Source organism: Canis lupus, chromosome 3 (genome assembly GCF_011100685.1).
Source record: "Canis lupus familiaris isolate Mischka breed German Shepherd chromosome 3, alternate assembly UU_Cfam_GSD_1.0, whole genome shotgun sequence".
NCBI classification, from domain to species: Eukaryota; Metazoa; Chordata; class Mammalia; order Carnivora; family Canidae; genus Canis; species Canis lupus.
Window position 1 is genome coordinate 62,793,609 of NC_049224.1, and position 24,726 is coordinate 62,818,334.

The 24,726-nt window shown below is 51.0% G+C and overlaps 2 protein-coding genes across 5 annotated transcripts in view; one reads left to right on the forward strand and one right to left on the reverse strand.

Annotated features, from left to right (window-relative positions):
- Positions 1-2,218: 2,218 nt before the first annotated feature.
- On the reverse strand, positions 2,219-3,274 carry LOC100683724 (glyceraldehyde-3-phosphate dehydrogenase-like). 2 transcript variants are annotated; one of them, XM_038532104.1, is made up of 2 exons: positions 3,137-3,274; positions 2,219-3,082 (listed from the first exon to the last, which is right to left on the reverse strand). In XM_038532104.1, the coding sequence occupies exons 1-2, from the start codon at positions 3,257-3,259 to the stop codon at positions 2,258-2,260; spliced, it is 948 nt and encodes a 315-aa protein (XP_038388032.1). In that variant the 5' UTR covers positions 3,260-3,274; the 3' UTR covers positions 2,219-2,257. The 2 variants fall into 2 exon arrangements, with proteins under 2 accessions (XP_038388032.1, XP_038388030.1); XM_038532102.1 differs by having other exon boundaries at positions 2,219-3,274.
- Positions 3,275-6,102: 2,828 nt separating this feature from the next.
- LETM1 (leucine zipper and EF-hand containing transmembrane protein 1) overlaps positions 6,103-24,726 on the forward strand; it is a 36,806-nt gene continuing 18,182 nt past the window's right edge. For 2 of the 3 annotated variants that reach the window (XM_038533267.1, XM_038533268.1), the window contains exons 1-6: positions 6,104-6,251; positions 11,095-11,155; positions 18,778-19,228; positions 20,776-20,919; positions 21,461-21,598; positions 22,271-22,474. In XM_038533267.1, coding sequence (XP_038389195.1) covers positions 6,173-6,251; positions 11,095-11,155; positions 18,778-19,228; positions 20,776-20,919; positions 21,461-21,598; positions 22,271-22,474 — 1,077 coding nt within the window. In that variant the 5' untranslated portion in view covers positions 6,104-6,172. Of the gene's footprint in view, positions 6,252-11,094; positions 11,156-18,777; positions 19,229-20,775; positions 20,920-21,460; positions 21,599-22,270; positions 22,475-24,726 lie in introns of all 3 variants that reach the window. The other variant, XM_038533269.1, reaches the window with a different exon arrangement.

Genomic DNA, 24,726 nt, shown 5'->3' on the forward strand with positions numbered 1-24,726 from the left:
AGGGGCCTGGAATTGAGTCCCACGTAGGGCTCCCCGCAAGGCACATGCTTCTGCCTATGTCTCTGCCTCTTTCTGTGTGTCTCTCATGAATAAATTATTTTTTTATTTTTTTAATAAATATATTTTTAAAGTAAATCTTTTGGTAGAAGAGCTAAGTGAATACACTTCTGACTTAGGTCAAGGAAGTTTTCTCCACAAAAAAAAGGAAGTTTTCTCCAAAAGGACAGCTCTCAAAGGAAAGACTGGCAAATTTAACTATACTAAAATTAAGAACTTTGGTTCATGAAAGGACACCAAAAACATCCAAACAGGCTTGAAGAAAAAGAATAAGCTGGAGGTCTGACAGCATATACCAAGACAGGTTATAAAGCTGTAGTAACTAAAACCACTTGGTATTGACTCAACTTTAAAGAAAAAGCGACAGAATAGAGTCCCAACAGGCTACTCAATTTATAATAAAGGTGCCACTAATTCAGTGGGGTATGTTAGTTGTTTGTTTCTGTAACAAGTTCTCACAGTCTTAGTGGCTTAACAACAGATCAACTTAGCGATCTGACCCAGGTCTTCCTCGGCTACAATCAAGGTGTCATCAGGGCTGCATTCCTTTCTGGAGGCTCCAGGAGAGAACCCATTTTCTCACCTTTGCCAGCCTGCAAAGGCTCCTTGCATTCCCCAGCTCAAGCCCCTTCCTCTACCTTTGAAGCTAGCACAGGCTGTGCAGGTCCCCAACCCATGGCATCATTCTGACTCTGGAGTCAAATCTCCCTCTATGCTTCACGTATGCCTCTCAAGTCCTTTTCTGAGAATGCTTACACTGACATTGGGCGCAGCAGCATACTCCAGAACAAAACCCCATCTCAAGATCCTTAACAAAATTACCTTTGCAAAATCCCTCTTTCCATGTAAAGCAATATATTCATAAATCCTGGGATCAGGATGGGACATGGGCATCTTTGATGGCTATTGTTCTGCCTAATGAATACATGGTGCTGGGTCTATTTTCTACCCATAGGGAAAAATAATCCTGATGCCTGTCTTACAATATACAAAACAAGCACCAATTTCTTTTTTTTTAAGATTTATTTATTCATTCATTCAGAGAGAGCGAAGAGAGAGGCAGAGACACAGGCAGAGGGAGAAGCAGGCTCCACGCAGGAAGCCCGACGTGGGACTCAATCCCGGGTCGCCAGGATCACACCCCAGGCCGCAGGCGGCGCTAAACCGTTGCGCCACCAGGGCTGCCCTCAATTTCAAGTTATCATAAGCCTAAATGTGAAATATAGAACAGTTAAATTCCTAGGATAAAACATAAGAGAAAGGCAGCCCCGGTGGCTCAGCGGTTTAGCACCGTCTTCAGTCCTGGGCGTTCTCCTGGAGACCTGGGGTTAAAACCCACGTCGGGCTCCCTGCATGAAGCCTGCTTTTCCCTCTGCCGGTGTCTCTGCCTCTCTCTCTCTCTCTCTCTCTCTGTGCGTGTGTGTCTCTCATGAATAAATAAATAAATCTTTAAAAAAAAACATAAGAAAATGTCTTCATGAACTTGAGGTAGCAAAAATTTCTTCGGGCCACCAAAAAAAAAGAAAAGATTAAATAATTAAAGTCAAGAACTATTCATCAAAGACGCCATTAAAAGTTGAAAAGGTAGTCCATTGAATGGGAGAACATGCTTTTAATACATATATCTGACCTGTATCCACAACATACAAAGAACTCTTAGAAATCAATGAGAAAAAGGCAGATGACCTAATGGAGGACTGGACAAATAGCTAAGTGAGGGACCTACTGGGGGCAGGGGGCTTTTTCCAAGGTGCTCAAAGTTGTTCTGGTTCTTCCCCCAAGGGCCTTGCCCTCCAGCCTCACATCAGGCCCTTTTCCTAGGTTCACATCCTAGTCTTTGCCATGGCCAATAAGTGCAGGTCAGCTACCACCCCCTGTGAACATCCCTGTCTTGCCAGCTCACGTGCTGTGGTACCTGACTCCAGTGGTCCTGCCACTCCCCACCATCCTGAGCCACTCCCACTTATCCCTCACTTCCTCTTTTTTTTTTTTTTTTTGGCTGGGTACAGTATACTTTATTGATGGTACATGACAAGGTAGGGCTCCCCAAGCCCCTCCCCTTCCTTGGGGTCTAGGATGTAAATTGGAGGTCAGGAGATTCTCAGTGTGTTGGGGGATTAAGTTGGGGCAGGGACTCCCCAGCAGCTGAGGGCCTCTCTCTTCCTCTTGTTCTTGCTGGGGCTGGTGGTCCAGGAGGCTCTTACTCCTTGGAGGCCATGTGGACCATGAGGTCCACCACCCAGTTGCTGTAGCCGAATTCATTGTCATACCAGGAAATGAGCTTGACAAAGTGGTCATTGAGAGCAATGCCAGCCCCGGCGTCAAAGGTGGAAGAGTGGGTGTCACTGTTGAAGTCACAGGAGACCACCTGGTCCTCAGTGTAGCCCAGGATGCCCTTGAGGGGTCCCTCCGATGCCTGCTTCACTACCTTCTTGATGTCATCATATTTGGCAGCTTTCTCCAGGCGGCAGGTCAGATCCACAACTGATACATTGGGGGTGGGGACACAGAAGGCCATGCCAGTGAGCTTCCCGTTCAGCTCAGGGATGACCTTGCCCACAGCCTTGGCGGCGCCAGTGGAAGCAGGGATGATGTTCTGGGCAGCCCCTCGGCCGTCACGCCACAGCTTCCCAGAGGGGCCGTCCACGGTCTTCTGGGTGGCAGTGATGGCATGGACGGTGGTCATGAGGCCCTCCACGATGCCAAAGTGGTCATGGATGACTTTGGCTAGAGGAGCCAAGCAGTTGGTGGTGCAGGAGGCATTGCTGACAATCTTGAGGGAGTTGTCATACTTCTCATGGTTCACGCCCATCACAAACATGGGGGCATCAGCAGAAGGAGCAGAGATGATGACCCTCTTGGCCCTGCCTTTCAAGTGAGCCCCAGCCTTCTCCATGGTGGTGAAGACCCCAGTGGACTCCACAACATACTCAGCACCAGCATCACCCCATTTGATGTTGGCGGGATCTCGCTCCTGGAAGATGGAGATGGACTTCCCGTTGATGACAAGTTTCCCGTTCTCAGCCTTGACTGTGCCGTGGAATTTGCCGTGGGTAGAATCATACTGGAACATGTACACCATGTAGTTGAGATCAATGAAGGGATCATTGATGGTGACAATATCCACTTTGCCAGAGTTAAAAGCAGCCCTGGTGACCAGGCGCCCAATACGGCCAAATCCGTTCACTCCAACCTTCACCATCGTGTCTCAGGGACGCGCCTGGCGCTGCACCAGAAGATGCGGCTGTCTGTCGGGCGGGGAGGAGCAGAGAGCCCTCTTTTTTTTTTTAATTTTTTATTTATTCATGAGAGACACACAGAGAGAGAGAGCCAAAGACACAGCCAGAGGAAGAAGCAGGCTCCATGCAGGGAACCCAATGTGGGACTCGATCCTGGGACTCCAGGATCATGCCCTGGGCCAAAGGCAGGCGCTAAACCGCTGAGCCACCCAGGGATCCCTGCCCTCCCCATACCCTGATTTCTAACCTGATTCCCTAACCCGTTGTCTAACATGATCGCCCCCTCAGATCTCTAACCTGACTTCTGACCTCATCCCTAACACAATGTCTAACATGACCGTCCTAACCAGATCCCTAACCTGACTTCTGACCTCATCCCTAACACAATGTCCAACATGAGCACCCCCACCCCCAGATCCCTAACCTGACCCCTGACCTCATCGCTAGCCAGATTCTCTAACCTCCCTAACTCAGGGCATTTGTGCTGCCTGAATATCCTACCGTTTCTCTGGACTCTTGTCATTTGTGTAAACATAGAGGGACTATGGAAGATTATGTTCAGTTTGTAGGGAGCATAGACTTAAAAAAAGGCCTGTAAAAAAAGAGAAGAGAGAGAGAAAAAAGCAAAAAGAGTCCATGATATAAAAAAACAGACCCACTATGCCAGGATTCTGTGACTAGGACTGCTGCATGGTGTGGGGCAGGAAGGCATCCATTCATGTGGCATTAAGGGCATGCATGGCAAGCTGTCAGGATGCCAGATTTTTGTTTCTTGTTTATTATTATTATTTTGTATTAAGAAAGCTCTATGGCCAATGTGGGACTTGAACTTGTGACTCCAAGATCAAGCATTGTATGCTCTGAGGACTAAGCCAGTCAGGCACCCCTCTACTTGTTTCTTTGTATTTTTTATAAACTTAAAATGTTTGTAACAAGCATGCATTTTTAAAAATATTTTATTTATTTATTCATGCGAGACACACGAGACACACGCACACAGAGAGGCAAAGGCAGAGGAGGAGCAGGCTCCATGCAGGGAGCCCGACATGGGACTCGATCCTGGGACTCCAGGATCATGCCCTGGGCCGAAGGCAGGTGCCAAACCGCTGAGCCACCCAGGGATCCCCACAAGCATGCATTCTTTAGCTAATTAGAAAATCCAGTTATTGTTAAAAAATGAATTTCTGTAAAACTCCACCATGGCAGTGAAGCTGCAGAAAGCATCACAAATGGGTGTTTAGAAGCCCCTCTCTATAGAGACCTTATTTTTGGCTTTCCCTTCTCATGCAACCTGGCTGGGCCACAAGTGAATTGTGTCAAGGGCATGGGAACATCGTTGCCACATTTCCTCACACCTGGCCCCTCAAGCAACAGAGGCAGGTGGGGCCTTCCCCCCATCCACTATCCTTCAAAGTCCTGCAGACACTTGCAGCATCAATGAAGACCAGCTTTGATTCCCACCCATTCTGTGGGGCCTCGCTGCCTGCCCCTAGATGGCTTTGGAACAGAGCCTTCCGGGCAGAGGGCCAACGTCAGCTACTAGGACTAGCACAAGCATTCTCCTATACTTTGGGCATTGAAAGGCTAGTCCTGTCTGATGGTGAGCACCTGTTTACTTTGACTCAGACCTGACCCTTGGTAGGGAGACAGGCGCTGTCCTTCCTGATCCCACCACTGCCTCCGGGGGAATGTATAGGAAAGGAGCCTGGTTTTGTGGGTTTGGGCCTTGGAAGCCTGTTGCAGGCACCCACGTGCTCAGGTTAAACCTGCAGCGCTCACTGCCCAGGGCCAGCATGAGCACTTCCTAGCACCTCTCAAGTGCCCTCCACTTTCTTCCACCTGAGATGGGAACTCCAACCTCTCCCAGTCCAGTATCTGGCAGTTCTGGAAAGGAAAACCGGGCGGGCAGGCTATTACTTCCTGACGCTGAGGGCTGAGTGCCGGGGGAGCGTTCTAGTGAGAAACGCCATTCAACCAAATTCAGCCTCCGACGAGCGTGCAGATTGGCGCGGAGGACGCAGCTCAGGACCTTCGCCAGGCGGTACCCTGGGATTACATCGGTGAACCCGAGGCCTGCAGGCGAGTCCAGGAGGAGGGGGAAGCAGCGCGGCGGGTCCCGCGAACCGGGCTGGAGCGCAGGCTAGCGGGAGTGGCCTCTGGGGACTGCGGCGACCACTCAGGGGCCGCCCCCACCCCCCGCGTTCCCTCCATCACCTCTTCCGTCCCCGCACACCGTTGCGAATACGACCCCCCATCTTAGGAAAGGCGAGTGTGGGGCTCCGGGCTGGGTAGGAGGCCTCGGGGTGGGGGGGGCCGGCGTCTGAGCACGGTGCGGGTCAGGCCGCGATGTGGGGGCGCCGCCCTGGTCCCGGCCCCCGGGAGGGCCCCGCGGGACTGGCGGACAGCGAACCAGGACTTCGCAGAACACCCCAGCATACCCGCGCCCCTCCGCGGGGCTCTTCCGCAAGTGCTCCCGGACGCCCGCCCCGCTGCCGCTCCAATACGGATGGGCCCAGCGCGCATGCGCGGCCGGCGCACAAGCCCCAGAATGCCGCGCGGCCTCGCGGGGCACGCCGGGACTCGTAGTCCGCGGTGGCGCGGGTCCGCCCTCCACCTGGCGGGCGGCGGGAGCCTGAGGGGCCCAATGGGAACGGCGGCGCCGCCGCCCCGCCCCGCGCCGCCGGACGCTGTGCCGGGACATGGTTGCCGCCGGTGCCGGGTCCTTGAGCTGAGCGTCCGCCGCCGGGAGCCAACCGCCGCCTTCAACCGTCCGCGCGGGCGGGCCGAGGCGCCGGCGGGCCGGCGAGGAGCCGCGGCCACCGCGGAGGAGGAGGAGGCAGCAGCAGGAGGCCGGAACGGCCGCCGGGCCCGGGCACATGGCGTCCATCTTACTGAGGAGCTGCCGCGGCCGGGGGCCCGCTCGCCTCCCGCCGCCCCGTGCCGCAGCCGGGAGAGGTGAGCAGCCGGTGCCCCGCAGACAGTGCGGAGCTGGGGGCCGGGCCGCCGGGGGCCGGGGAGGGGGGCGGGAAGGGGGTTGGGACAGCGGCTGGGGGGGTCGGAACCCGGGGGCCGGGAGCTGGTGCCAGGCGGGGGGGGTATCGGGTGGCGGCTTGGGACACGGGCTGGGGGCCGGGTGGGGGGCCAGATAAGGGGGCTGGAGCAGGGGCTGGGGGCCGGGGCCGGATGAGGGGGCCGGGTGGGGGCCGGTACAGGGGCTGGGGGCCGGGACCCGGGCAGGGCTGAGGCCTGGAGCCGGGCCCGGGGGGCGTTAGGAGAACAGGGGCAGGGAGCCGAGCGGTAGAGGGCCTCGGGCCCAGCTGCTCCGCGGCACCCCAGCGTGGGGGGCGGGGGCGCAGCGGTGGGTGGTGGGTCAGGGCGCTCGGACGCGGCCCGGGGCTGGGGTCACGACAGGCAGGGCCCGTGGGCCGCCTCGCCCCTCCGCCCCGCCCGGGCGGGCCCGTTGTCAGGATTGTCGGAGTGTGGGTGCCGCGCGGGGCGGCGGCCTGTGACTCACTCGCACTGTGACCTTAGCCGCCCGGCTGCTGGCCGTGGCGTCCCGAGCGGGGTTTGGAAAGTTTTTTGAAGGCAGCGCGCTGACGGCCAGCCCTGGGACTGCCTGGGCACGCCAGTCGTGGTTAAGCTTGGTGGAACGTGGTGGACAGTCGTGCCCTTGGGCCACATTTAGGACTCTTGAGGAGAGATAGCCCTCGGGTTCCGGCCTGGCAGACACAAACGAGCTGATCTGCGGGCTTGCATGACATCGGTGGGGCCAATATCCTTACAGTAGTGTTGTGTGTCTGTGCATGGCGCCAGGCGGGTCCCCTGGTATCCCCAGCCTCCGTGACCCTAGCTGTCCACATAGAGATCACACCTAACTCTGAGCGCTGGGGGTCCACATGTCTGTAGCCCAGACTCCCTTTCTGACTTTTTATATTAACCTTTTTGAGTCTGTTCCTTATTTGTTAAGTTGAGGACTTCCCTTAGGAATAGTAGAGACTTGGGACACCTGCATGGGTCAGTGGTTTAGCTCCTCCCTTCAGCTCGGGTCATGATCCTGGAGTCCCGGAATGCAGTTCCACATCGGCTCCCTGCATGGAACCTGCTTCTTCTGCCTGTGTCTTTGCGTCTCTCGTGAATAAATAAAATCTTAAAAAAAAAAAAAAAAAGGAGTAATAGAGACTCAAGTGAAATATATTTCAAAGTACATCATGATTCACAAAAGCACTCCCAAGAAACCTGATTCTTGTAATTTTTATTTTTTTATTTTATTTTAAAGATTTTATTTATTTATTCATGAGAGACGCACACACAGAGAGAGGCAGAGACACAGGCAGAGGGAGAAGCAGGCTCCATGCAGGGAACCCGATGTGGGACTCGATCTGGGATCTCCAGGATCACACCCTGGGCTGAAGGCGGCGCTAAACCGCTGAGCCACTGGGGCTGCCTGATTCTTGTAATTTTTAACAGTAGTGGATGGTTGGCAGCTTAGAACTTTGGAGCCTTGGGAAGGGCATTGAGCAGCAAGAATTGACCATATGAATGGTCTAGGTCCAGTCCAGCCTTTAGTCTTTCCTTCTGCTTAGAGTTCTCCTTGTATTTCTTCCCTGTTAAGGATGGTAATAGAAATACTTGGGCCACTTCAGATTTCTGGAGCATGTTTACAGTTTAAAAGTGAGCTGACGGTGGTTTGGCGCCTGCCTTCGGCCTGGGGCGTGGTCCTGGAGTCCCGGGATCGAGTCCCTCATCGGGCTCCCTGCATGGAGCCTGCCTCTCCCTCTGCCTGTGTCTGCCTCTCTCTCTCTTTTGTGTCTTTCATGAATAAATGAATAAAATCTTTAAAAAAAAAAAGTGAGCTGAATTTGTTTTTGTAGTTGTATCATTGTGGGAACACAAATGTTTCTTGTAGTTAGCACTCTTCTTTATTGTACAGAAAGGGGCTCGGAGTGGGTCAGAGTTTGCTGTAGGACCAGCAGGGAGTCGAGCCTGGGAGCCCCACGACTGGACTGTGAGGCACAATTTTGAACCAATTCTGAAATGGCACTCCCAGCTGAGCACAGTGGCCTTTTTCTGCAGCACATTTCCCCAGTATTAACCTTCTCTGTCCCTGGTTCATTGTCACAATTAGTAAACCAACATTGGTACATTGTTGTTAACAGAGGGCCATACTGTATTCAGATTTCTTTTATTCTGTCTCAGGCTTTACTCTGATTTTTTTACTTTGTTATTTACATACTTTATTTTGCTTGTGCTTGCTTATTTGTTAGTACCTTTCCTTTGTTGTGCATGCATTTTATTCTGATGTCTTGGTATGTCCCAGGACTTTATTCAGGATACCAGGCTGTGACACGTTTCTCAGGCTTTCCTTGACAGTTTGGAGGATTGTTCAGTTCTGTTGTAGAATCCCAACCTTCAGGAAGGGGAGGGGAGTCTGGGATCGAATGAGATGGCCAGCGGCCTAGGGTATAATCAGTGAGGCCTAGGACATGAAGATAGGAAGGCTTGGGGAGCTTTGGAGTTGGTGGCGTGTGAAGATGTAAACCCCACATGGACAGAGGCTCCTGAGCTTAGGGATCTTCTAGATCTTGCGTAGGAACCTCATCATCTGGCTGTTCCTCGTGCCCTTTATAATAAACTATAATAGTAAGTAAAGCAAATTCCTGAGTTCTTGTGGTTTTGTTTTTTTTTAAGATTTTATTTATCTATTCATGAGAGACAGAGAGAAAGAGAGAGAGAGAGAGAGGCCGAGACACAGAGGGAGAAGCAGGCTCCATGCAGTGAGCCTCAATCCTGGGACTCCAGGATCACACCCTGGGCCGAAGGCAGGCGCTAAACCGCTGAGCCACCTGGGCTGCCCCCCCCCCTTTTAAGATTTTATTTGTTTTAGAGAATTAATAGAACTGTGGTAGAACTACCAAATTTGTAGTTGGCAGAGTGTGGGTGACCTGGGGACCCTACTTGCAACTGGTGTCTGAAGTGGAGCAGTCTGTGGGACCGAGCCCTGAACCTGTGGGTGTGTGCTAACTCTGGGTAGAGTCAGAACAGAATGGGAGGCTGCCTGGCTGCTGTCACAGAGTTGGAGAATTGGTTGTTGGAAAAGAAAACAAAACAAAAGGACTTCGAGAAGGAGAGAGTGACCCATCTGTGGTCCAAATCCTGTAGTTCTGCTCCTTCCACCATCCCACAGGAGCAGGGCTCCTGGAAGGGCTAGGGAAGCCTTCAAAATGGGGAGATTGTGGGAAGGGACCAGGTAGGACAGGGAATGTGCAATGATGGGAGGGCAGGCCAGGGAGCTATGGGAGCTGTGATAGCTTGTCTACTTGCTTCGTGGAATGCACAGGGCCAGGAGCCATTGCTGGGCTATGTTCTTGAGGTGCAGGGCTGGCCCAGGGCAGGAATGAAGGGGACAGGCCCAGGCGTGGGGCACATCTATTTGGTACTCAGCTGGGGTGAGGCTTGATGTGACTAAAAACGTAGTGTTTGAAGTATAAGAGATTATTATATGATTCATGGAAACTGCTTGTGAGCCCAGACCCCAGCTTAAAGCCAAGCTGCCACCTGTGCTACAAAGCTCTAAATTTGATGGGAATAGCCTTTTTTTTTTTTTTTTTAAGATTTTATTTATTTATTCATGAGAGACACAGAGAGGCAGAGACACAGACAGAGGGAGAAGCATTGTCCCTACAGGGAGCCCAATGTGGGACTCGACCCTGGGCCTGGGATCATGCCCCAAGCCAAAGGCAGATGCTCAATTGCTGAGCCACTGAGATGTCCCTGGGAATAGCCTTCTACACAGGAATATGAGAGGTACCCATGATGACACTGGGCACTGAGTTACATAAAGTGACAAGTGGAAGTCCTTGTCCCCAGAGGGTCCACTGGGAGTTCCAAGGGTGTCCAGGAGTTGGCACCTGTCCCCTGCCATACCCATCTTCTCTCCTCCTTTCTCACGCTGGTGCCCAGAGTGGGCCCATAGCACCCCACACCTGCTCTGTGCACTCCTGCTCCTGGAAGGTCTTAGGATGCCAGCCTGCCTTTTCAGCCTTGCTGCCTGGCACCCTGTCGACATGATGCCTCTGGCCCTGTTGCCATCCCCCCTGCGTCCCCCCCCCCCCCCCCCCCCCCCCGTATCTGTCTTGTTCCCTCCACAGGTGGTTTCCACAGCACAGGGTTTGATCACAGGTAAGCCCGAGCATTGATCATGTGAATGAAGTCTGAATTTATGCTTGTAGAAACCACATTGAGTTAGAAAAAGTGTCAAAAATACATAAAAATCCTGAGTGTGCTGCATACTTATTAGTAAGGTTTATCTAAGAAATGGCTTGTTCTTAGCATTTGTTTTATCAATAGTTCTCATAGCCCTCACCCCCTCATGTGAATAGAGAAGGTGTTGGGTTGTTTGGATGGGGCCCTTGCTCTATGGGGCTGTCTGTGCACTGGGGATCCCATGCAATATGGCACCAGCTGAAGTGATTAGGGAGTGGTCATACCTGGGGAGACCCCCAGTCCTGGGCTCTGTGGATCCTTTAGCTGGTGGAACCTGGTGTCCCTGGTTGGGGTGTGTGAAGCCAGGGGCTACCTCAGATTCCCCTTCTTCCCTAGGGCTACCCCAAGACCCTGTGTTCCTAACTGGATAGACCCTTCACTTATTGACACTCTGAAACCTTGCAACACTCAGAACACACTTATAGAAGCTTACTCTGCAAAAGAGATGCGTGCCCCTTCAGATTCTCAAAGGTGATAGTGATTAAAGTGCCTGGTTTGAGACTCACGTTCTCATTTTCTCCTTGTTTTCTCGTAGGTGGTCTGGGAGATGGTGCTTGTCTTGGCTGTGCCAGCACCGTGGGGTTGATAAGCCACTTGTAAGTAAACAACGTCACTTGACATCCATTTGAAAGTGGGAGCTTGGAAATGCTTGAGTGGTGTGTGACTCCTGATTTTGGGGAGACAGCATATTCTACTTTCCTATTTTTGGTTTTTATTTCTTTTTAGCCTTTATCTTTACACTTTGAAATATATGACCTCATACATTAGTGGATCTTTGGGAAATAAACATTTATAATCCCAGTACCTGTTGTATATATTATTAAATTTCGATGTATTTTATTCTAGGTTTTTTTTTTTCATGTGTCTCTTTTTAAAAACAGTGCTGTATACTTACAGCGTACTGTGTGCTTTTCCATGCTCACACAGCTGCTGTTGTCAACGACTTCTCCCATACTTGTGCAAAAAGATGTAGGATGTGCCAGGCAGTGTTGTGGGTGTGGGGTTCTGTCATTAGTCACATTAGACCCTCCCTTGGAACCCCATTTGGTCCTTTGCAGAGCATTATATTGAGCAAGTGCTGGCCACAGGACTCATCCTCACCTGGTTCTACGGACATGCCCAGAATGTGGTGGACTTAGCCCTTCCCTTTGGTGGTACTGTTGTGAGGCTGGAAGGCTTCCTGTAGGGAGTAGCATGCATACTTCCCTATCCACTGTCCCACATGGACTCAAACTTCCCTCAGGGTTCCTGTTCTCTCCCACCCTCCATTCCCTCTGCCCAACATCCCCGAACAGTTTCCTTCTGCTCCCCTGCCCTGCACAGTTGGATGCCCAGACCTCTCTCCTGACTTCCACTTGCTCCAGGTACCCAGAGTGGAGCCCATCTTTCTCTTCTGACATCCTTGATTCTTTCTGTTGGAGAGTGCTGGACCTCCTTCGCAAGTCATAGAGCCATCAAGTCTTTTGAGTTTTCTTACTCATTTGAGATTGTTAATTTGTTATTTCATCTTGACTATAACACTTTTCTGCAGAATGCTTCCTAGAACAGATTTAATTCCCTAAAATAAAAACTGTGTAAGTCATACACAAAAACTTGGTTGATGTTAAAGCAAAATTGTGCTTAAACACAGCAGGCTTGCATGGCTTTTCTTGCATGTGTGAGTGTCTTTGTGGAGTGGGGTTGGCATACATGCAGCGTATGGTGGGAACATAACAGTCTGTTTAAAAGCCCCTCCCAACAGCAGACCCTACCGGCCCCTGCCTGTTGTAAGAGTACTCCCACCTGGCTCTTGAGATTGATTTTAAAGATTTTATTTATTTATTTTAGAGCGGGGGGGGGGGGGGGGCGGCGGCAGTAAGGGGAAACAGAGAATCCCAAGCCGACTTCCAGTTGAGTGGGGAGCCGAGCACCAGGCTCCACCATGCAACCCTGAGATCACCACCTGAGCTGAAATCAAGAGTCAGTTGCTCAGGGGCCCCTGGGTTTGATATTAATTAGATTTCTCTTCTGACCAGTGTAAGACATTTTTGTCATGAAATCATTCTTTTTATGGTGTGAGACCATTAATGAATGGGTATAGAACATCTTTACTCCTGCCAAAGTATGTGTTTCTAGATTTAATTTTTTTTTTAAAGAAATTCCTTTAAAAAAAAAAAGATTTTATTTATTTGAGAGAGAGCCAAGCAGGGGGAGAGGCAGAGGGAGAGGGAGAAGCCGACTGCCTGCTGAGCATGGAGCCTGAAGAAGGATTGAATCCCAGGACCCTGAGATCACGACCTGAGCTGAAGGCAGACCTTTCACCGACTGAAGCGCCACCCAGGCACCCCCTAGATTTAATTCTAAAGGTTTTTTTTGTTTTTTTTTTTTTTAGATTTTATTTTATTTACTCATGAGAGATACAGAGCGAGAGAGAGAGAGGCAGAGACACAGGCAGAGGGAGAAGCAGGCTCCATGCAGGGAGCCTGACGTGGGACTTGATCCAGGGTCTTCAGGATCACGCCGTGGATCGCTAAACCACTAAACCACCGGGGCTGCCCTAATTCTAAAGTAAACTGTAATCTGCAGGTACCATTTGAAGGGCATGGGGCCCAGTGTGAGGCTGGAAATAGTGGCTGGTGATCCTGGGGTGCAACCCATGCTTGCCATAAAGGATGTAACTCTGTAAGGCCAACTTTAGGGTTTTTTCAAGGCAAGCTAGAAGTCTAGGTTTTGGGGTAAAGTCTCTGGTTTTTGAGTACTGGCCTCTAAGGCAGGTTAGGGGACTGCTGTGTGGACCAGCCATGACTGGTTCATCTTCATGTACCACCTGGAGGTGGGGAGTGCTGCCAGTGACCCCAGCAGCCTGCAGAACCTTCCAGGCCTTTTTCTCTTGTATGAAGTGCTTGTGTCTGGGTGGTCTATGCTTCACATTTACCCTGGTGAGTCCCGTTGGCTTTTATCTGCAGGGAACCAGACCTGGAGCCTCCTTTCTGGACAGTCCTTCTGCGTTTACTTTTCAGTTTTTTTTTTTTTTTTTAATATTTCATTTATTCATGAGAGACACAGAGAGGCAGAGACACAGGAAGGAGAAGCAGGCACCCCACAGGGAGCCCGATGTGGGACTAAATTCCAGACCTTGGGATCATGCCCTGAGCCAAAGGCAGATGCTCAACCACTGAGCCACCGAAGTGTCCCAACTTTTCGGTTCTGAAGTGGTTTTTTTGGGACTGTAGCTGGAGTGTTCTCAGAATCATAAAATTGGGATGCCTGGATGGTTCCATCAGTGAAGCGTCTGCCTTTGGCTCAGGTCATGATCCCGGGATCCTGGGATCGAGTCCAGTGTTGGGCTCTCTGCTCAGCAGGGAGTCTGCTTCTCTTTCTCCCTCTGTCCCTCCCCCTGCTCGTGCTCTCTGTCTCTCACTCTCTCAAATAAAATTGAGAATATTAAAGCAGAAGTGTGCAGTTTCCTGGGGGTAAACTGTTTTATTTAGTTAAGACCTTTTCTCTGTTTCAGGAAAAGGTCTCATTTTCTTTATCTGGGCCACATGTACTACCTCTAAGACAGTGCCTAGATATGTTGGGTTTGGTGTGGATGGGCCTCCTTTTTCATTATTTTTTCTAAGTGATTATTGCTGGCACATAAGTCACCAGTTTTCTTGTGTCCAGCCACTTCTCACAGTCATTTATCATATTCTAACTCACACTGTACCACATCTCTTTGGTGGTGGGGCCTGCTGGGGCACGGCACCCTCGCACTCCTGCTGCTTCTCTACTCTCTCAGCCTCCTGGCGTCAGAACAGCACAGCCCCTCCCATGTTGTCACCCCAGCAAACAGTGTGTCTAGTGTGGTCTGTGTCATGTTAGCTTTTGTGTTTAGTACTGTTTCTACCCTATCATCTTATCCTTATTGTCCTAAAGTGTATTTATTAGGAATGGATGTTGAGTTTTTCAGGCACCTTTAAGAGTCCAGCGTACCTGCATTTAAGATTCATATTAAAAACTGCTTTATTAATACAAATTTTTTATAAGTTAACAATTTTTAGAAAGTTAAGCACTTTCTTTGGAAAGTGGGCAATGCGGAGCGTCCACTGGCTCAGTCAGTGGAGCAGGTGACTCTTGCTCTCAGGGTCGTGAGTTCAAGCCCCATGTTGTGTGTAGAGCTTACTTAAACAAAATAAGATTTTAAGGGGAAAAAAGAATATTAAGCAATGGGAACTATGAAGGTGTTTAGCTGAACTCATACATTTCAAAATAGAGATTATAGGCGAGAGTTGGAGTCTTGCATCAGTCTCAGTATCCAGAACATGTTGCTTTTCATTTTGGTGGCACAGTGTAAGAAATATTAAGCGCCATAGATAAGTACAGGTGACCCTTGAACAATACAGTAAGGGATCGGATGCTGATTCCTGTGCAGTCGAAAATGCACATATAAGGGCAGCCCGGGTGGCTCAGTGGTGTAGCACCACCTTCAGCCCAGGGCATGATCCTGGAGACCCAGGATCGAGTCCCCCGTCAGGCTCCCTGCGTGGAGCCTGCTTCTCCCTCTGCCTGTGTCTCTGCCTCTCTCTCTCTCTCTCTCTCTATCTCTCTATCTATCTCTCTTTCTGTCTCTCATGAATAAATAAATAAAATCTTCGAAAAAAATACACATATGACTTGACTGACTTCCCAAAAGCTTAACTGATAGCCAGCTGTTCATTCTGAATGTAAACAGTCAATTAACTTATGTCTTGTATACATATCATATGTTGTGTTCTTAAAGTAAGCAAGACAAAAGAAAATCATAAGGAAAATACACGTACAGGACTGTCCTGTATTTATCAGAAAACCTCTGCACAAAAGTGGGTCCAGGCACAGAAGTCCATGTTGTTCCGAGGCTGGTGTGGTCACAGTAGCACCCTTTGTATTGGTTCTTCTGTGAGATTAATCTTCAGCTAAAATGGTCCAAACCCCAAGGGTGAGCAGGTGGGGAGTTTCTGATCATGGGTGTTAATCTAGCTGCTCTTGACCTCCTTTCATAAATAAAGGCAGAGAGGGAGCACCTAAAATTGGGAATATGCCAACTATAATTCGTTAGTCCTGGAGCTCATTCCGTGGGAAAACTGGGGCTGCCTTGAGGCTCTTTCCAGAGTCTCATGCAGTGTGAATGCTCATGAGATGGGTTGCAGAAACACTAAAATGATGGGGACAGCTGCTTCCCCGGCCCCCCAGAATGCTCCTGGCATAGGGTACGCTGAATGTCACAGGGCCTCGAGGGCTCTGATAGGTGTTGAGATGTTGTGGGCAGTGGTCCCCAGTTCCCCAGCAGAGGGGCTCCTTGTCCTGCAAGCAGGCACTGTTGCACCTCTTGTCCTCAGGCAGAGATGTCCTGCACTTTGGGAATCATTCCTTTTAGTCCTGGTACCTCTTACTCAATTGTCCATCTTTGCTTCCCTTTCTAGTGTCACTTTGCCCTTGCTGGCATCATGTCCCTGAAGAACTGAAGGTAGCACGTTAAGATTTGGGATCTTCCCATGCCCAGCCTCAGGACATTGTCTGGGGCAACTGCCCCCTTAAGAACAGGACATGTTAGGAGTCAAATGGTCCACAGGTGTTGTGCCTGTGGCATGTCTACAGCCATTGACAGGAGTTACAAAGGTGCCATGGGGAGAACAGGCATGGGTCCCTTTGCCTGCCACTCTGTGCATCTGATGCCACGAGTCACAGGAAATGCTCTAACCCTATGAACACGTTTCTTTGCCAGGTACTACGTGGTTTTCTGGTTTTTTGTTTGTTTGTTTGTTTGTTTTTTGTTTTTTTTTAAGATTTTATTTTAAAATAATCTTTACACCCAACATGGGGCTTGAACTTACAACCCCGAGATCAGGAGTTGCAGGTTCCACCAACAGAGCTCGCCAGTGCCCCTAGTTTTTCTCTTCTTGAAGGTGGCAGCAGGTTGTCTGTGTTGTGGATGTAGGAGTCAGCACCTGAAGGTAAAGTGGGAGGCTTTGACAGGAGCGCCTAAGCTGGCCTTGTAGGGGTAAGGTGGGTGTGTGCTTCTCGGGGGCTTTTGGTGAGGTGGGGCAGAGCAGTGCCCCAGCTGTCCCTGGGAAGGCAGCAGTGCCCATGTCAGTGGTGTTCTGACGAAGATTTTAAAAACAATAGATTATGTAATTTTATGCTTTTTGAAAATAGCTAAATCTTTCTGGCTAGATTGTCAGTAATAATAGTCTCCAGTATGCATGGAGATAGCCAGATCTTGGAGCATCTCTGGCCCCAGCTGGATAAACCAGGTGTTTTTCTACTCGCTCTGGTTTCATGAGTCTCTGTCTTTGCCTGTTGGTTGTCTCCTGCAACTGCTGACATCATGCCTTCTTGTGGAAGCCACTTGCTTCCTTGATAATTGAGGGTTGGAAAATTGGTTAATTAAGTTTGAGGGAGAGAGGAGGTAATGCTTATTCCCATGTGTGAGCACGGTTTGCCCATGTTGGGAGGCAAGGCCAGGGCGCCAAGGGCACAGGCTGTGGCCACAGTCTCACAGACCCAAGGGTCTGAGCAGCGCTGCTGTGTCCTGGGCAGCCTGTCCCTTGGTGACTGTAACTTAGCAGGTTGGGTTCAAGTCCATCACTTACCAGCTCAGGTGTTGATCGAGGGGGTGGGGAGGAGTGGAGGGTGTCTAGGGCTCACAGCACAGGACTGACTGCCCTTCAAAAGCAGGAACAGGGACTCCCAACAGGCAGGAGGCCAGTGTGGTATTGATCAATGGATGGCTGGTGGTGCCCTGTACCCGCTGCACCCACTTGATAACAGGTTGCAGACTGAGGTGGGTCTGTCCGTTTGTGCTTTGGTATTCCCCATCCATGATAGGTGCTGCTAAACTAGACATTCTCCAGCTTCCTTTCAGCGCTGACTGGCAGCGTCTCAACTGCTTTGATGGGGGAGTAATCATAGCTGCCACCTCCCTGGTAGTTGTTGCTGTGTGCAGACACTGTTCTGGGTACTCCATATTTATTTTATTTTATTATTTTTTTAAAGAGATTTTTTTTTTTAAGATTTTATTTATTTATTCATGAGAGATAGAGAGAGGCAGAGACACAGGCAGAGGGAGAAGCAGGCTCCACGCAGGGAACCCAACGTGGGACTCAATCCCGGGTCTCCAGGATCATGCCCTGGGCTGAAGGCGGCGCTAAACCACTGAGCCACCCAGGCTGCCCTCCACATTTATATTATCACATACATTTAATAGAGGATGCTCCTGAAAGCACAGAGAGGTTAATTAAGTTGCCCAAGGTCTCACAGCAGTAAGTATTGGATTGGAATTTGAACAGGGACAGGCAGCTGTAGAGCTCATATCCTCACTGCTGGTGTTGGGCCAGGTGCAGTGAGATGATCCAGCAGATGAGAAGGAGCTGGGGTGTGTATGTTGGTTATAAGTGCACACCTATGAGGTTAAGTTGGAGCCTGTGGCCTCCCAAAAGTGGGTTTGTGCACTCAGGAAGGAAAGACATTTCCAGTGTGACGGGTGAGATACATAGAAGATTGTGGGGCTCCAAGAATCGTGCAGGTAGGTTGCTCCTGCCCTGGACTGTAATCAAGGCTCTGGGCTGAGCAGAGGGAACAGCATGGGGAAGAGAAGGAGGAGTGGGCTCTAGACGTGATTCATTGGGTTTTTGCACAAACGTATTTGCTGGATGGTGCACAAGGGCTCTAGACGTGATTATTGGGTTTTTGCACAAACGTCTTTGCTGGATGGTGCACAAGTTTGGGTCACTGTTGATTTGAGCATCCTCACTGTCTTCCAGGACTCACTGAAGAGCTACAGGTCTTAATAGAAAGTCACCTGGTAGAGGAAAGGACTCCTGCCCCACCCCCACATTCCCTAAGTCTGGGAACCCACCTGGGAGATCGACCCTGAGGATTGGTCTGTCAGGTCCAGGGCTCAGGCTTCTACTATTTGTGTCCATCCTGTCCCTTTGAGCCCTCAGTCCCTGCCCAGGCTCTTCGGTGTCCTAGTGTCTCATGAGCCCAGGGGGTGCTGGCTGCCCTCGTCTCCCTCACAGGCCCCCCTGCACAGAGCTGCTTGTCTTCCTGATCTGTTTTCCGGTTGTCAGGGAGCAGTGGAGAGCCTGTTTCATGTGCAGGAAGATAGAGTGTGTTTGTGATGGGGCTCTGCTCTGTGTTGCTCTCGTTCGTTGTGGTGCTGGGAGGTCATGGACAGGGGCTGGCCCCTCATTGCTCTTTCCCTTTCTCCCTATTGAAGGAATGTTCCATTTCACTGCTGCACTCCCGTCCACCCCATCCACCTTGCCTTTAGAGCCAATCCTCGTGGCTGTTGGACTGTGAGGCCTGAGCGCGTGTGCGTGGCAGCCGGAGTGCCCTGGACCCCCACCTCGGCCAACTTGCTCATCCCAGGGCTTCAGTTCCTTCCTTTGCGCTGCTGGCACTCATCACCCCCACTGAGGGATGACTCCGTGGTGGAGAAGTCGCTCAAGTCCTTAAAGGACAAGAACAAGAAGCTGGAGGAGGGAGGCCCTGTGTACAGCCCCCCTGTGGAGGTGGCTGTGAAGAAGTCCTTGGGGCAGCGGGTCTTGGACGAGCTGAAGCACTATTATCACGGCTTCCGCCTGCTCTGGATTGACACCAAGATCGCCGCGCGCATGCTCTGGCGCATCCTCCACGGCCACACCCTGACCCGCAGGGAGCGCAGGCAGGTAAGGGATGCGTGGGGCCAGGTGGCTCAACTTCTGGGTGCTTTAAGACACTTTAAGGGCTTTTTTTCCTGCCACTTTTGCTTTAAAAAAAAACCCAGAGAAACGAAACCACAAACTTCCCTATAATACACCACTGATTGCAGCCCTGCTTCCTGCTTGTCCTTTGGCGGCTCCTCCACCAGAGGTGTTCATGCCTCCTGCTCTGACCTTGTTCCCCCGCCCTTGGCTTCTTTCCTGTTGAGAGGTCTGTGTCTTCCTAAGTGGACTTCTTTTTTTTTTTTCTTTTTTTTTTTTTTAAGATTTTATGTATTTACTTGAGAGAGAACACAATCAGGGGCAGAAAGGAGGGAGAAGCAGACTCCCCAATGAGCAGAGAGCCCCACAAGGGGCTGGATCCCAGGACCTTGGAATCATGACCTGAGCCAAAGGCAGATGCTTCACCCATCTCTTAAAAAAGACTGTTCCTATTTTTCCAGGAGCCCAGACCTTCTAGGTCTCTTCCTTTGTGTGAAGTAACTGATGGTTACACTGTAGACTTTTTTCTTTCTTTTTTTTTTTTTAATTTTTATTTATTTATGATAGTCCTACAGAGAGAGAGAGAGAGGCAGAGACACAGGCAGAGGGAGAAGCAGGCTCCATGCACCGGGAGCCCGATGTGGGATTCGATCCCGGGTCTCCAGGATCGCGCCCTGGGCCAAAGGCAGGCGCTAAACCGCTGCACCACCCAGGGATCTCTTTTTTTTTTTTTTTTTAAGAGGGGAGAGAGAATCTTAAGCAGGCTCCCTGCCCAGCACAGAGCCCGACACAGGGCTCAATCTCAGAACCCTGAGATCAAGAGTCAGCCACATAACCGACTGTGCCACCCAGACATCCCTGCATCTGTTTAGGTGATTATATGGTTTTCCTTTTTTTTTTTTAATTACTTAAATGGTTGAGATTGTAAGATTAGATAAAAACAAAACAAAACAAAAAAAACAATACCCAGCTATATGCAGTCTACAAGAAACACCTTAAATGTAAAGACACAAATAGATGGGAAGTGAAACAGTAGGAAAAGGGAAGTGGTGCTAACAGAAGAAAGCTGGTGTGGCCACCTCAGCACCAGACAGAAGTGACTGCAGAGCAAAGATGACCAGGGATGGAGAGGTCATCCTGGTATCCAGCATTTCATGATATTCCCCTGGTGGCCCTTGTTGCTGCCAGCAAGAGCCAGTCGTCGCCTGCTGCTCCCATCCCGCTGGCCTGCAGGCCCAGTGGGCAGCGCCATGGCGGTGTCAAGCCATGTCTGCAGAGCAGGATTCCCCAGTGGGTGGTGTGTGATGGGAGGTGGTCCACTCCTCAGGCCAGCTTCTACCTCTCCTTTCTGAAGACTGTCTTCCCATGGCTTAGTCTTGGGAGGAAGAACTGGCTTTGAGAGCAGCTGGCTGGGCTGTTTGGAACGTAGCACTCTGGCTGACCCCTGCCAGGCGTTAGGTGCGGTGCACCCCTGAGGGTGGCGGGAGCAGTGTGGTCATACTGGGGCTCTGATCCCTTCCACCTTTTCTCAGTTTCTCCGGATATGCGCTGACCTCTTCCGCCTCGTCCCCTTCCTGGTCTTTGTGGTGGTGCCTTTCATGGAGTTTCTGCTTCCTGTCGCTGTGAAGCTCTTCCCCAATATGTTGCCATCCACGTTCGAGACCCAGTCCATCAAGGTAATGGGGAACTGGGGGCAGAGAGCTCGCTCCAGGGCGGATTGGACGTTATTCTGACGTTCTCATCTCCTCCATGATTCAGTCATGCCACACTGTGACGAGTACAGGATGGGCTTTGGAGATATTTCTCTTTAAACATGTTTTAGAATACAGTTTCACTTGCCCACCTCTTCAGGCCACAGGTTGAGGCTGCTGGTTGTTGGTGAGACCCATGGAAGGCAGGGCAGACCTGCTGTAGCCCTGGGGCCCAGCTGGTGGCAGCTGCACTGCCCTCCATGCTCATGGACTTGGTTCACACCACGCAGTCCCTGCTCCAAAAGGCCACACAAATATTTTTTGAAACCATGAAATAGAAGAAGTCTTAGAATGCATAGCGCCTGGGTGGGAGTGAGTGCTGTTCAGGGAAACGTGGGTGGCACTGGCTTGAGGGGTTCCCATCGGAACAGTGGCAGCAGCTGCTCTGACTGGTGCCATCCAGGAGGCCATGGGGGGACCAGGGTAGGGGCCAGAGGAGTGAAACACCCCTTCTCTGACCTCACAGGAGGAGAGGCTGAAGAAGGAGCTGCGGGTCAAGCTGGAGCTGGCCAAGTTTCTCCAGGACACCATTGAAGAGATGGCCCTGAAGAACAAAGCAGCCAAGGGGAATGCCACCAAAGACTTCTCTGTGTTTTTCCAGAAGGTACCATGATGCTTCAGAGCCGTGCTGGCCTCAGCCCACTGGTCCAGTATGCTGGCTAGAGCCTCAGGGCTCCCCTGTGTTATGTGGGGATATGCCTTGCTTCCTTTCTTCCCTCTTCTTGACCTCACAAAGCAAGAGGAACTCCCAGACAAGCGTGGGCTGGTGCTGTGGGGGGTGGGGGGGTCACCAGGAGCACCCCCCCCCCATCCTGCTCTCCTGAGAGCTTAAACCACATTGACATTCAGAATTATTTGCCTGTGTCTCCAGACTTGGTAGCAGCCCCAGGGGAGGTAGAGTTTGGCCAATGAGGAATGAAGACTGCAGTTGTGATGAGCTGGGGGGCCAGGCTGGGAGAGGAGGGCGCAGATCCCTAGAGCTACTGCACAGCTACAGCCACAGTGGGGAACCTCTTGCCAGTTAGCAGCCTTGGCTCTAATGGCATGGGCAGGAAAGGGGCCAGCCAGTGCGTGGTACCTGGAGGCATCCCCCATGGGGAGCCCCCAAGGGGCTGCTCCCCAGTAGGAGCAGAGAACAAAGTGGGTCTGAGGGAGGGGCTCTTCCACCTGATCCTCCTTAGTTTCTTTTATTGAGGCTTGTGACACAAGACGGTGGGTGGCGCTGGGGAACACACCCCTACCACCCAGTGGGTAACCCACGTGATTGTTCCTGCAGATCCGAGAGACAGGTGAGAGACCCAGTAATGAGGAGATCCTGCGTTTTTCCAAGTTGTTTGAAGATGAGCTGACCCTGGATAACCTCACACGGCCTCAGCTGGTGGCCCTCTGCAAGCTGCTGGAGCTCCAGTCCATTGGCACCAACAACTTCCTCCGCTTCCAGCTCACCATGAGGCTGCGGTCTATCAAGGCTGACGACAAGGTGAGCAGCCTGCATTCCAGGCTCTGCCTTTCCAGGTATCTTTGGTTTCTGGTTGCAAAAGCAGCAGCTGTCCTCACTGTAAAGCCCTGGTAGTCCTGGACGATAGAGGAGGATCAAATCCCTTGTTGTCCTGTCCTGCCCAGACTGTAGCTGTTGGCATTTTGTGCCTGTTTGCCCGCTTGGTGCTCTGCACACAGCCTGAATGTAAGTGTACATGTACTGGAACGAGGCTGGAACCGTACAGCCCAACAGCTTGTCACCTGGCATGACATTAGGAGACCTGCCCATGTCACTGAGTATTTGTTAAAAGGATAAATGGCAACAATTGCTTGATGTTTCATTATGTGAACACATCATAATTTATTAAGCATCAGTTTAGCTAATATTTTGCTACTTTAAACAGAGCTGTAATACACATTCTTTAACATGGATTTTTGTTCCAGATCTTTGATAGTTTTTATAAAAAGAGTGACCTACACTTGGGGCTCTCAAGGAGAAGGGCAGGAGGTCAGAAGCAAGTCTTGCCCGCAAGCAGACTGCTCCAGGGGCTGTGCTGACCTCTGTGCCCTCCCCCCTGCCCTGCCCACATCCCAGTGGCTACAGACCCACTGCTGCGTGTGTCCCCGGTGCACTTTTCTCAGGAGCTCCTAAAACACTCTTCTTTTTCTCCAGTAGTGCCTTTCGCCTTTGCATCTGAGGTGTCTGATGTTCTGATAGCTCTGCAGGCACACCTCAGAGGTGTTTAGCCTCAGTCCCAGACCATTTGTCCTCCTTTTTCTGGAATAGCTCATGAGAGTTCCTGCCTGATTATTCTAGTAACTGTGGTCTGTAGGTCCTTTTTGTTTCGTTTTGTTTTCTTGGGATTGTGTGTTTGTATTATCTCGTTGTTCCCGAAGGCAGACATTGTCTGTGGGAAGTTTCTGAGGTTCCAGGTATTGCTATCTTGCCCCAGGAGGGTCCACCCGACTCCGCTCTGTAATAGAAGGGCCTGGTCCCCTTAGAGTCACTGACCTCGATTCAGGGCTGGGCCTGCAGCTGTACCGCATCCCTTCCCCACCGTGTCACCTCCATAACAGAGCCCTGGAGGCCCCTTTGCTTTGTGAGGGTTTTCTGCCTAGCTTCTTGGCTCTGGCTGCTTAGTGGGAGAGCCTGATACCACGGTTATTTCCTATCCTGTCTGCTGAGCAACCTCTCGTCTCTGGCTGTCATCTTAGCCAGCGAGATGTCTCTGGCTCTCGGCAGTGGCCTTTGTTTGGACAGGACTCTCAGCTTGCCTTAAGAGTTGGCAAGTGTTCCTGGGTCCCCAGTGACTCCCACCTCCTTGGTCACCTGGTCTCTCCTGGTCCACATAAAGCTGTCTGTCCCTGAGCCTAGTTGCGTTAGCTTTCTGATGCCTCCCAGATGTGGATTTGTGTTTATTTTGCTTTATCTGGCTTTCTAGTAGCTCTCGGTAGGGGTGTTGGTCTGATGAGAATGGCTCCTTATTCGAGCTAAAAGTAGTAGAGTATCACTGCATTTTTTTAAGAATGAAAAGAAATCCTTTCTCCAACATGGTACAAATTGTGTGTAGGAGGGTGCTCAGGACATCCACTGAAATAGAGTGAGGAGCTGACTTGGGCGGTCCTCGATGTGCCTCCTCACTCCTAGAGAGCCTGTAGCATTGCTACCCTCAACCTCCACTGCCCACCTTAGGAGAGGAAGCTTAAAGGCAGGTGGCCTGGGGTTGAGTCCTGGCCACTCACGTGCTCTGTGATCTTGTGCCAGAATCCTATGAAATAAGACAGCAGCCAGACCTCCACAGACCTCCACTGTTGGGAAGGTGGAAGGGCATCCTTTCTCCTGGGTATTAAGTAAAAAACAAACACAAGAAGACTTTGATTAAGTGGGAGAAGACCCTGGCAGCCCAGGACCAACCAGGTGGGTCTTTTTGCCTGGAGGCTAAAGAGGCCACGCTGAAGAGGTACTGCCGAGCACAGACTTGCAGAGCCCTGACAGGAGTGCCCAGCTGGCTCCCTCCATGGAGTGTGTGACTCTTGATTTCAGGGTTGTAAGTTTGAGCCTCATGTGGGGTGTAGAGATTACTTAAAAATAAAATCTTTTTTAAAAAACAAACCAAAAAACCCCTAACAAAAACTTGCTATCTCTGGCCAGAGGACAGGGAAGGGGCTGCTTCATACAGAGGACTTCAGATGGCAGCTGCTCTGCCCCAGGCAGAAACCAGGGGACATAATGTCACCCCTACCACATGTACT